Raw genomic sequence first — 12,717 nt, forward strand, 5'->3', positions numbered from 1 at the left:
TTCACATGTTGCATATTCCAGAGTAATTCGATATATAGTAAATACTATAACAACAAAGTTCTTATTTTTAAATTTGATATACAGATATTTCCATGTTGAGATTTTACTGATACATCATTGACATATGTGTATATATACATTAATACACATATAGCTGCAGGGAATATGTTCTCGAGTCACAAGATCTCATCCATCTCATATGAGCTCCAAGATGCATGTCTGCACCATTCTCACATGTTCTTGTGTTGGTCTCGCGAGAGTGCGAGATCTCGGGTCGACCTCTGTTCATGCTCGTGTGATCTTCGGCTAGTCCCGCGTGGTCTTGTACAATTCTCACAATATCTCGCATAATTCTCACGAGATCTCGTGAGAATCTCAAGAGAAATTTTCATATGTATGTATATTAGATCCTCCTGCAAGCAGGAACTCGCGAAGAAGCCTAATTGGCTTATCAAAGCCGCAAGCTGACCGAAGTCAGTCTCTCACATTCATATTTAACGTCCATGATTATGAATTGTTAATTGTCAACAACTCTGTAACTGGACGACATACATTAATCTGGGAGTGACTCGAACCGGGGACCTTATGATTGAAAGGCACCGGTGTTAACCACTGAGCTAATCCTCCACTATGGGACCAATGTTTTATTCCCAGCTGCTCGACCCCCTGATGAAAAACAGAACTCTTCAACCGGGTTGAAATAAGAGTTATGGATTTCATTTTTAGCAAAAATCTGGGATTTTTGTAAAAGCAAAAATGTATATAAATTTCAGTGTGTTTTTTTTACAGCACATTTGCAAAATATCATATCACAACATGCTATAAATAGTATAACATTACCTCGATAGTCTTGGTCAAGCCCCACTCTAACTGGACGTCGAAGGAATTTCCAACAACTAAGGCAGAGAGTTCATTACCTTCGTAGTCATCCTTAAGTTTACCGGCGATCACAATTTCTGTCCCTTGGAAATAACTTATAAAGTTTGTTTTTGTCAAAGTGTCCATCTCCACAGCATTCTCCGGGTACTGTACATCTACATTATAGAGGATGGGAGTTGCAACTTCTTTATAGAATCCATCTAATTGCAAGCTTGGGCTGGAGTCGGAATAGATTTTCCTTGCTAATCCTTGGTTGTGGCCGGAAAGCTTTTGCAAAAGCTCGTAGTCTGCTGAGGCACCAAAGGCCAATGAAAGGAGAGCTATTTTGCCATCAATCGCTTTTGTGATACTTTCGACGATTTCTGAAGGGTTGGTAATGCCAGATGTTGGTTCGCCATCAGTGAGGAGAATAATCATGGACAAAGCATTTCTAACGTTTTGATCTTCCAATTCCTTGAGCCGAATGATGGCGTCCATTAAGCCACCGTGAATATCAGTGCCTAAGATGAGGGACGAAATTAAAACAATTATGAATAATGTTGTTCAATTAAAGTAGCATATAATAGCATATGCTCTAATCAGACTGCAAACATGTTTTAAATGAAAAATCACACATACATAAAATATGCACAACCAATTCATGATTTTGTGGAACTGATGTGATAACAGTAAAATGAAAAAGTTAAAAAATTGTTGTGTTCGTACAATTACTAGGTGCGTCAATCATGGGGTCACAGGGAGCCACGTCCCCCACTTTCTGAAGGGAGAGGGAAATACAATATCAAATGTCCCCTCAGGTTCGTGACTGACTCGTGTAGGTACTTGACCTATCAAGCTCATAATGACTCGTGTATCTCATATTGGGAGCGCATGCTTCAAGCTACATCAGATTATTAGTTACAAATATGCGCGTGAATGGTATTTATGGCGAGCACAAGGTTTTGTTTAACCCGCTCATCACAACTATGCACCATCGCGGATGCGATAACCATCAGTTTATTTTTGGTTTTCCCGACTTTTGTTAGAATAATTAATATTGAGACACAATCCCCTACACCGCCCACCCACAAAGTCGAAATAAATATTTTCTAATTTACCTATTTTTATGTAAGTGTTCCTTACCAAAACATCACATCTCAAAATATAGAATGTTTAGATGACTTACAAGGCAGTGAAGTTTCCAGTAATCTCTGAAGAAACTTTCTTGCTATGTTAGGCACCAACCGATGGTGGCGCTACCATTAGATAGCGTCATGGTGGTCCCTTTTAGGAAATTGCTCACTTACTAAATAATTCTTAAAAAGGGCCCTGGTATATACACACATCAAAAGCATCACTATCCCCACTTGGACGTTACATAATAATACAAAAGGCACTGGTATATAGACACATCAAAAGCATAATTATCTCCATTTGGACGATACATAATGTTTCTCGATGTTCCTCAACGGCACCTAAGGGAATTCTAACCAGGCTATGTCCCTGAAGTATCTATATAACATAATATTCCTATTCTTGTGTGTAAAGTTTACGAATATTACCCTTTTGGTTTATGTTTCAGCTTTATTAATCATGATAAAGGCCCAAAAGATGCACCCGGATATTAAATAGATAAATCTTCAATAATCCAAGTCTAATAACTTGGCAGATGTGACTATTAACATGTAGTTATGACTGACATATCAATTCAGAGACCAAACATAGGCAAACTTGAAGAATTCTAGATGTGAGTCCGGCCCCTGGACCCCCACTGGGGCATCTCCCCTGGACCCATTAGGGACCCTAAGGTGGTCCCTTGGGCCCCATCCAAAAAAGGCTCTCGGTACCAAGGCTCTTGCGGGGTGAGCGCTACATACACACTCCTCCAGTTATATCCATTTATTTTCATTCATTTATTTCCCCCTTATTTTACAATGTCCTTCTTTTCAATTGGGATTGAAGCTCCTGAAAGTAACAAACAAGTTTGTCAGCGCTTCAAAGGTTGGTTAAAATATATGACAATTACCTCCATTGGCTTGTAAACTGTCAACAAATTGCTTGGCAGCCATCTTGTTTTCTGGTGTTGCTTCAACCACGGCAGTATTCCAACGGGTAATGTAATCCGAAAAGCAAATAATATTAAAATGATCAAAATCTCTTATTTGATCAATAATAGAAGTCATAGCCACTTTCGTCTGGTCTATTTTAGAACCGTAATTCGCTCCGTCTTGACCATTCATCGAGCCGCTGATATCAATAACAAAAATGACATTCTTAGGAGTTATTGGGAGACCCTCCGGTGAAATGTGATGCACAAAGTAGCCATTCACGACCTAGATCAAATCAGAAATAATGTTGTTCTTTCATTTGTCATTCTATAGCAGAAGTTTGTTGTTGACTATAAAATGTAAACATTACCTCATCCCTGTGAGATGTTAACCAATGCACATTTATGACTGTACCATACGTGTAGTTGTAAATCTTACCTCTAGCCCTCCCAATCTCCTCCCCTCCCCCTCCCCCACACACAAGACACCAAACTACTGTAAGCAAGCAACCTAAGCATTCAAAGATTCATATGGCTGAAAATAATCTTAATCTTATCCCTTTGTGCCCTTTTTGAAAACCCAAGATATAGGATAACTACCCACTATTGTCGACCATTGAAAAGATCACTGTTGAACAATGAAAGTAGAATGATAAAACTGAAACTGTGAAAAGTTCATCATACCTCTATGTGACCGGCACCAGAGTCATGTACTACGTCATAGGTGATGACCAGGTCTCCCTGTAGTCCCATCTCAGATAATCCTTCTTGATCCCAATGAGAGGGATTGAACCATGCATGTACCTTCGTATCGGACCGTCGATTAACAGTGAGGGCATCATAAAGGAAATCCGTGGTCAAAGAATCGTCCTGCTCCCAGGAAATGTTAGCAAATGATATCCCTTGAGGCTCAGTGATATAGACATCCGCCCTCAACTTCTTCACGATCTAGCAAAGAAGCAATAAACACAAAAATTAATCACAGTAGAAGTGAAAGACTACTAGGAAGAATACTTGCATGAAATTGTGGGGTGATTTCTGGGTTCGTTTCGCTTCTTTCAATTGCAATACAAACACCCATGCATACACAATTATTATACAATACATAATATTGAAAATGAGCAATAAACGTAATGATGAAAACAAAGAAAGAAATTGAAACACACATTTGATGCTGCTATTATCATATGGAAAGCAATGAGGAGTCAGAAAACTATGAACCATGCTTTGAAAGATGTTTCAATGCTATGAATTGTATGTTCATAATGTCAACAGATAATATGTAACTGATGTAAGATTGCATAAGTGGCATATTCATAATGGTACGAAACAAATTCCGATGTTTGGGTGTCCAGTTTCTGATGAGTATTTTTTTGTAAGTCTGTCACGTACATTTTATTTTAAAGGAGTAACAGATCTGTCAAGTGGCTGGAGCATTTCAGTTTGCAGTTTGCAATTTGCTCATGTTGAATTTGGACATATATATCCTTCAAAACAGCATCTTTTCTGATGAGTCTTAGGGCTTTCAGGCTACCAATCTACAGAACACCAAAAGTGACATATCGTACAAAACAATGTCGTGGTTTTACCTCTTTTGGGAAGAGGTTAACCTTGTGCTGGAAGACGCCATTTTTCCTCCGTAGTTGTTCTTGAAACGAAAGATGAAACGTAGCAGTTGTATTTGGCGACAGATTCACGTTGGTCTCAAATTTAGTTTGGTCATTCGAACTGTGAAAGATATGGTTTGATAACATAGCTTAATTGACATGGAAAGTTTAAACAGTTTACATTATCACTTGCACTTCTAAACATCTTTTTTTTTTAATTGCTAGCACATTCTGTAACATACATACATAAATGTTACCTTATGCATAATGTGCACTGCTAGCACATTCTGTCACATACAGATATATGCTACCTTATCCACAATCTGCAGTAATGTATGGTGATTAGTCACAACACTATGCTTCAGTCCTAATTTTAATGTGCCAATGACACAAAGCTTAGCACACCTGCTACGAAAACAGTATAACAAGTAATTGCTATGAGACTATATTAAAGTCAGCTTAAGGCTTTCTTGATGTGCTGAAACGACTCTTGTATCTCCAAGAATAAGTCACAACCATATAAATTGGTTCTGCTAAAATGTGTATTGGAAGGAGAGCAACTGAACTGCAATGCTACAAGTTACTTGGATTTTCACATTTTGCTGTCAATGCTAACAGTGATATTGGTTTACTACCAATGTTATTAGTTCTTAAGTTGTTCAATACAATCAATCTACTCACTGAAGATTATCTTTGAGAATGAGAATAAATCAATTACAGTATACTATAAATCTACATGATCCATTAACAAGATGACTCAATACAATAATACCTTTGCTTGACTTGACCGGCAGTCAGCCCTTGTCTCCTGGCTTCGTTGTAGGCCTTTTGGGCTTCTTCCTTCTCACGAACGTCGGCCTGATAAACCCGACCCTTAATGACCCTGGGGTTCATTGGAATATAAAAGGAAAGATATTTCACAGAGAAACTGATAATTTGGTATTTAACATAAGTAGCAATTAAGTAAGTAAACACAAACAGGGTAAATGTGACTTGTTTAAAGATATTTTAATAATTAGCAAACGAAGAGGAAAATATGCTATCAAGTTAGCAGTTGACTTGAAACATCATTAATCTATTAATTCTGGAAAAGGATCGGTGTGCACAAGTTCAGTACATATCCCAAGAGCTGTAAAAGGGTAAAGGGTGGGGTGTAAAAGTAGATTCTATCGATAAACAACTAACAGCTTAACACTATTTGATGATCGATATGAAATTAATTTGCATATACGAATTAGATACGAGCAATAATTCATACTTTCAACCATATTAACAAAAGAAAAATATTTGTGTTACAGATAATCATAATGAACAATACCCATACAAATAGTTATGTTGTTTTAAGTTAAGCTCTTTCATATTCTAGGCTGTATACTCGAGAAAGTCATGATGAAGGAACCACCAAGGATATGTTTAAGTGTCCACATAACGTACTCACATGATGAAAGAACAACCAAGGATATGTTTAAGTGTCCACACAAGGTATTCATGATGAAGCAACCACCAAGGATATGTTTAAGTGTCCACACAAGGTACTTACATGATGAAGGAACCACCAAGGATATGTTTAAGTGTCCACAGAAGCTACTTAAATGAAGAAGTCACTGATAATGTTCAGCTATACTCATATGGTACCCACATGAAGAAGTTACTAATGAGCCCTTAGCTGTACTCACATGGTACCCACTTATGATGTGTTCAACTGTACTCACATGGTAGCCACATGAAAAAGTTACTAATGATGTATATATGCCACTGTACACAAATGATACTTACATGAAGAAATCACTGATGAAAGCTCCTTTTGATAATCTGAACCGAAAGTCTGAGTCTTGAGACACATTTGCTTGGTTTTCTATTTCTGTTATCACAGTTGTACTGACATATCTAGCTGTGATGGTCGTCTCCACGTTAAGGCTTCGGATCCGTGGTGCAGGGTAAGATGTTAACTAAAAGATGAAATGAACATGGTTGGGTTGTTGGCTTGAAAAACAATGTAGAAGTGTTTTTAACAAGTGATGCATCCTGATATCGCATTATATATTGATCAACTTACCGTAACGAATACATTCTACCATGAAAAATTTCAACAAAATATTTCCTTTTGTCTCATTATGAAATAACGACTTTTTTCCATAATTGGGTTTACAGAAACGTGGTTCAATAAATGAAGTTCCCCCTTTCAATCATAAACAATAATACTCTAGAAAATCACTGTGACGAAAGAAGGGGTGGCGGGGTCTGCTCGTTTGCTTATTTAATATTTTATGTTTTAAGGAACGGCTAGATCTCTCTATTTTTAATATAACTATCGAATCTATATTTATAGAAAATGTTGTTTGGTTGTATTTATAGACCACCCAGCGGTTCAATAGACGATTTTAACTCCAATATTTAACATATATTCAACATAATAAGTCAAAACAGTTATGATTCATATATAATGGAAGGGTTAAGTATTGATCCATCAGATGTAAACAAATCAACTGGTGTTCTTAACTTATTCTCGACCGGATTTTATCCAACAATTACTACACCAACTCGTATCATGGCAACCTCAGCAACTATACTTGATCATATCGTAACAAATGATCAAATTTAGTGTATATTGGGTATTTTGATTTTTCGTAAAAGGGCCAAACAAGGACTTTTGAAAGGAGTGGACTTAGCCATGGGATCGTTGAGGTTGAGTCATGTGTAGGGTTATGTGGTTCTTCCCTTAACGTAAAACTGTCATATACCATAAACTCAATGAAGTTCAAAGGTTTAAAGTTGGTCGGTGTCTGACGACAACCCCGCCCCAGAATGATGATATGCACCATAGTAGTCACATAACCTACTTGAGGAGGGGGGGGGGGCTCCAGGAATTGCACTCATCTGGCTATCAAATGAAACAACGGAATCATCTGTGGATAATTAGAATGAACACCAAATCGTTACAACGTTTGCATGTCGCTTGCTGCGACCACGCTATGTTGTAGAAGTTGGATAATTCCCAGTCCTCCAATTTCATAGGCCTATGCTTTCCGGATGGCAGCCGGCAATTCAGATTAAATAACAGGAAATTAGCACCTTAGAGACATATACTGGGGTTAGATTCAATAGATAAGGCTGAAATATTCAAGCAGTGTTTGGTTTTCTACGATATTGAACAATATACCATATTTAGGCTAATCCTTCGGCCTTCCCGTATGAATCATAACGCTGCTTAAGTAAACATACATTTGTATGCCAAAAAAGGTAATGTGCCTTAACCAAGGGAGTCATCATCTCACGTGACAGATCCATGTATGAAACACGATTCAAGGGAGAAAAGAGCTAAAGATTACAAGAAACAAGCTCATGCATAGTAATTAATCGAAGCCCTCAGCCTCTTCGAATTTGTAGGTAACTTTTTCACAAATCACTAAATACAACATGATTGGGTGAAACATTCGCATTTGTTGATTTCAACAAGTGATTTAAGTATATAAGTAGCTGATGTAAATCTGCAGCCTTGCCGTATTAATCAGTTCGTAGGTTAATTTACTAAAACGAACAGTTGTTTGCAGTCGTCCCACTACGTGACTGAACTTGGCCCACATAGCCTTATACGTAGTAACATTAGGCATACGTTATAGTATAGGCCGAGTAGGGTTTTATATTGAATACGTAATGAACGGGTACCCGGCTGACCGACCGAACCGCGGAGACGGGTCATTCGGTTCGGGGTATTGCGGTAGTGCGGTAATGAAGAACTTAACATGTATAGACTCTGAATGTGTGACCAGATTAATTTACTTTGGCTTCGGCTGTGAGTACAACGTTTCTGTTTGCTGCTCTGTTGAACGAATCTAACCGTAATAGCAATTACCGACTTTGCGATCCGCGTTATAGTCATTACCGACTCTGCGGTTCTACTCACAAGTTTGCTAGGTCGGTAAGAGTGACTCCATAGTTTTCCCTTGCGGGAAACCAAAGAGAACTTAAGGTTTCTATAACAGTGGCTCGGGACAAACAGGCAGAGATGAACATCTAACCATATGCCCATATAGACTGATGTTGACTTTGTTCAAACTATGTCACCATATTAAAGTCCCTCTAACGCTTACGACCACCAGCACCTCATATCTGCTGCCACCCGCTATCGAAAATTTCAAATCGGATAAATTTGAAAGTACGTTGAAGAATTGGATAAACAATACCCTGTTTATGACTGACATAACTTCCTGAACAATTTCGGCATGCCCACAACTTCGTCATTCCTGGGCAATTTAAAACTGTTACCCTGCATATAACACAATTACTGGGCTTCAATGTACTTGCCTGTTAGTTCAATTATGTCTAGCTAGTTTTGTCATTGGTGTTCCTTTAAATATATATATATCTCTGAACAAAAGAATCCATTTAATTTCCTTCGCATATTTCCTAGAGCAAATGGATAATTATTGAGTGATTCTGAAATTTTTATACCTTGTAGGATGTATCCCTCGTTTATATTTCCCATCTAGAGCACCCCCCCCCCGTCCACCCCTATTACTCCTGTCAGTGTACCCCTCAAGTTAATTAACCCTATATTACCTCTCGTTTTACCCATTCTCTTAACCTCACGTGACATTCCACTGGCGGATTCTTAGAATTCTAGCAATAACAGAAACAGGACAACTGAACTATCTGTGCTACTTTATACCGTACAATAACAGAGATAGGAAAGCTGAGATATCTGTGTTACTTTATACCGTAATAATTGCGTCATGAATCATGTGACCATACTACAACTGTATTTCCACAACTAGGTTTGTATCATAGCAACAAGTATTTACTCACATCCATGGTTGTTCTTCCATTACTGCACGGAGAATCTTCGTCATCACTACATGGTCCTTCGCCGCTGAGATCACCGCTTCCGCTGCCTTGCACATTTCGTTCATACCGCTCATTAATATCAGGAATTTGCTGGAGGAGAGAGAGAACAAAATTAACATTGCTTCGATCAAATTTAATCTTGCAATCTTACAAAAGAATAAACGAAAGATCGTTTAAGACTATACACTTAACGTAGGCCAGCCAGTGCTATATGTATCGACGACAGGCTAGCTACAAGAAGACAACTCTCGTGCAGAAGCACCCTGTAGAAGCACCCTGTACGTCCTGTAGAAAAAACTGTCATAATAGTGTAATTTCTATATGGCCTGAATCAAACTTTTAAATAGTCACGGCTGAATATGAGGTTTATCGTTACGTATAAATTGTGCCAGACAAGCCATGACGTCATCCTGAAAAACTAAAAGATAATGTTGTTTCTTTGTCAAATATATAAAATACCTTTCAAGTCTAGTTCTGTAGCTTCTCTCTTCTTTTTCAGTATGAATATTGAAAACCTTTTCTATTCCAATTATTTTTGAATATTTTATTTTAACATTTAGATGGAGTTTGCATAATGTATACTCATAAACAGCGCAACGATTGCATTCAATTAATTTGTATTAAATGCACAAAGATGAATAAAATATTGTTTCTTTCAAACCTCCAAGGCTTGATTTATCTGCCACGTTGATGCTGAACAAATCCCAAGAAAATTTGAGACGGAGAACAAAATGACGGAAGGAAGAAGGAGCTTCATTCTGCAAGAAAGACAAGACTCTAAATTTAATCGATTATTTCCGATTGTAAATAGTTCTTCTTTAACTGTAAACTTCATACATCTTTTATGTTAAATAATGTGTATTACGTAATTACTTTTAGATTGATGCAATACAGTCACAACTCTCCACAAATTACGAGGGAATTCTTTGCTTGAAGCTATCAATGTTGATGCCAATATTTCAGTTTTCATCGGTGATTTCAACATTCATGTTGACAATAACAACTCTATATAATGTGTATTACGTAATTACTTTTAGAAAAGTCATAATTCTCCACAAATTACAAGGTTATTTATTGTGACCTACTCACCGAAGCTTTGTCTAATCGTCTTTAAAGACTGTATTATACGCACAATCTATTGAACATTATTCTATGAAACACGGTTAACAATAGTTAAAGGTTATTGTAGTTGCCTCCAAACATTTTCCTGTGAGTGACCATTTGTTTCACTTTCTAGCCTATTTTCATCACCTTTCGCGTTAAGAGAGAGAATTCACTAACTTTCACTATGACTTTAACGAACGGAGCAGAAAGCTCATTTGGTGTAATCCATTAACTTGCGAGATCAATTTAACTCTAATGAAATGCTCAGTTACGAAACTTATGTAGACCATCGAATTTATGAGTAAGTGTAGACAAGAACACATGAGGGATCCCGTTACTTCAGTGCCACCATTCAATGTAAACCATTCAATTACAACTAAATGTTATTTCGTTTAACTATAGTCTTTGCCGTGAACTACGAATATAGGCTTAGTAGATGTAAAGACCTATTTACATAAATGTTTCTATTAATATGTTAACCTATGATATTAGCTATAAGCCTATATAAACCAGCACCTTTGGATAAAAGATACAATGCAACTTAAAGCAGGTTTTCTCTTTAATTCTCGAGTTTATCAAATCTATGTTTACATCTCTAAAAATTTATTGATTAATTTAGGACATCATCACAGACATTTACACTAAAGGTTGGATAATGAGAACGCAATCCCCAGCCATCTAAAAAATTTGGTTACAGGAGATTTCTAATGAACAGCAAGATTATTTTCCAGGCCTACCCTCGTTTTATCATATAAATACTGTAGTTATGTTTGGCTGGCTGTAAATAAATTAAAAATGAAACTGAATCATGGATTTCATTCCGAGCTCTCAACATTTCGTCGCCCAAAAACATTCTCGTATAAGTTATAAGCTAATTACCTAATTTTGTTACGGGTATGTAGCGCTGACGAACTTATAATTAAAATAACTTATTCAGTTTAATAAGGAAAGAGCTAAATTAAGGTAAAAGAGACTTACCTAGAGACCCTATAGTAGGATCTCTAGACTTACCTTCAAGTGGCTGCCCTCAATCAATCTTAAGTTACTGCAGGGTTTTTTCTTTTCACTACTTCAGGCTGCAACCAAATCGCATGTGTTCTAACGTCGCATAAAGAATTGGTTAATATAGCCTTTGCGAAATGAGTTTAGCCTCGGACCTATATACGACATGTCTTATTCTTCAGTGGAAAGAAGCAATTCTCGGCTATTGAAGCATAAAGAAATATGTTGAGAAACAAGGGAATAAAGAAAACAAAGGATACACGATAGTCGACGTAATAAAACGTAAACGGATATACTCTGTTCCTGCTACTTCAGGTTATGCCATAGAACGACATTATTATAACGTGGTAATAGGAAGAGTCAATTGGGGCAACTCTACAGTTATCTATGTCACACTTTAACCCTATCGTTCAGGGCAAGAAACCATACACCAGCCCACGCACTTCCCTTGAAATATACGTCTTTATAGCTGTAATGATGAGGTCAAAAATTGTAAGACGTCAGAATTATTTTAAAACCGGAATTACTTGAGAAGGCAAAGGAATGGTACTATCTCAGTGAAATATATCGATCGCCGTTATTTGATCAGATACTAAAAGATTGAAAGATACTGTAGATGCAAGCGACACGATCAATTTTTCAAACAGCAAATGAAAGGATACAATGTTTATGTCAAACGTTTAAAACTTTAGAAAGGAACATAATTATTGCAAAATACGACAACATACATACATGTAACGGTCTTTTAACCCAAACACTAAGCCATACTAGTCCCTATATATGGCATACTATGCCACAGACCGGTGTTGTCAGTTTGGCGTTCAACAAGGACAAACTTGCCTCTTCTTCTTTCCTTTTTTTTAAATATCATTGACCGGAGGAAAATGAAAGGTCCGCATAAACGACATTTTGGCGTTTTTTAATTCGGTCATTTCTTTGAAGACCTGCCAATTTAAATAGTAGCAGTTCCAATCTGTTAAATTTGTCTCAAAGAACATTGGTTTTAACCATTAAATGTTGTTCAGTCCGACTAAAGGTCGCATCATAAGCATCTGTAAAACATTGTGGATTAATGTGAATTTTTTTTCCCTTATCGTTCACTGAATAATGTGCAGTCATGAGCACCAATTGCAACGGATTTCGAAGCGCACAATTTCTTCCCATGCCTATGTACAGGGTCGATTGTCATACAATAACAGCAAGTTGGTATTTGGCGTTTTTTTTTCTCTCTCACCAGACTTGGCCGCCAATTTG

General features: G+C 37.2%; 1 protein-coding gene across 3 annotated transcripts in view; it reads right to left on the minus strand.

The window, feature by feature from the left end:
- Window positions 1-11,831, minus strand: part of LOC139962094 (inter-alpha-trypsin inhibitor heavy chain H3-like) — a 46,486-nt gene extending 34,655 nt beyond the window's left edge. Inside the window, exons 1-9 of one of the 3 annotated variants that reach the window (XM_071961974.1) lie at window positions 11,473-11,758; window positions 10,019-10,115; window positions 9,319-9,447; window positions 6,289-6,461; window positions 5,285-5,395; window positions 4,495-4,633; window positions 3,590-3,853; window positions 2,885-3,191; window positions 841-1,379 (exon numbers count right to left, since the gene is read on the minus strand). In XM_071961974.1, the coding sequence (XP_071818075.1) occupies window positions 841-1,379; window positions 2,885-3,191; window positions 3,590-3,853; window positions 4,495-4,633; window positions 5,285-5,395; window positions 6,289-6,461; window positions 9,319-9,447; window positions 10,019-10,114 (1,758 nt within the window). In that variant the 5' untranslated portion in view covers window position 10,115; window positions 11,473-11,758. Of the gene's footprint in view, window positions 1-840; window positions 1,380-2,884; window positions 3,192-3,589; window positions 3,854-4,494; window positions 4,634-5,284; window positions 5,396-6,288; window positions 6,462-9,318; window positions 9,448-10,018; window positions 10,116-11,472 lie in introns of all 3 variants that reach the window. The other 2 variants (XM_071961973.1, XM_071961963.1) reach the window with 2 other exon arrangements.
- Between the last annotated feature and the right edge of the window lie 886 nt (window positions 11,832-12,717).

The sequence above is a fragment of the Apostichopus japonicus genome, chromosome 20 (genome assembly GCF_037975245.1).
Source record: "Apostichopus japonicus isolate 1M-3 chromosome 20, ASM3797524v1, whole genome shotgun sequence".
Classification (NCBI taxonomy): domain Eukaryota; kingdom Metazoa; phylum Echinodermata; class Holothuroidea; order Aspidochirotida; family Stichopodidae; genus Apostichopus; species Apostichopus japonicus.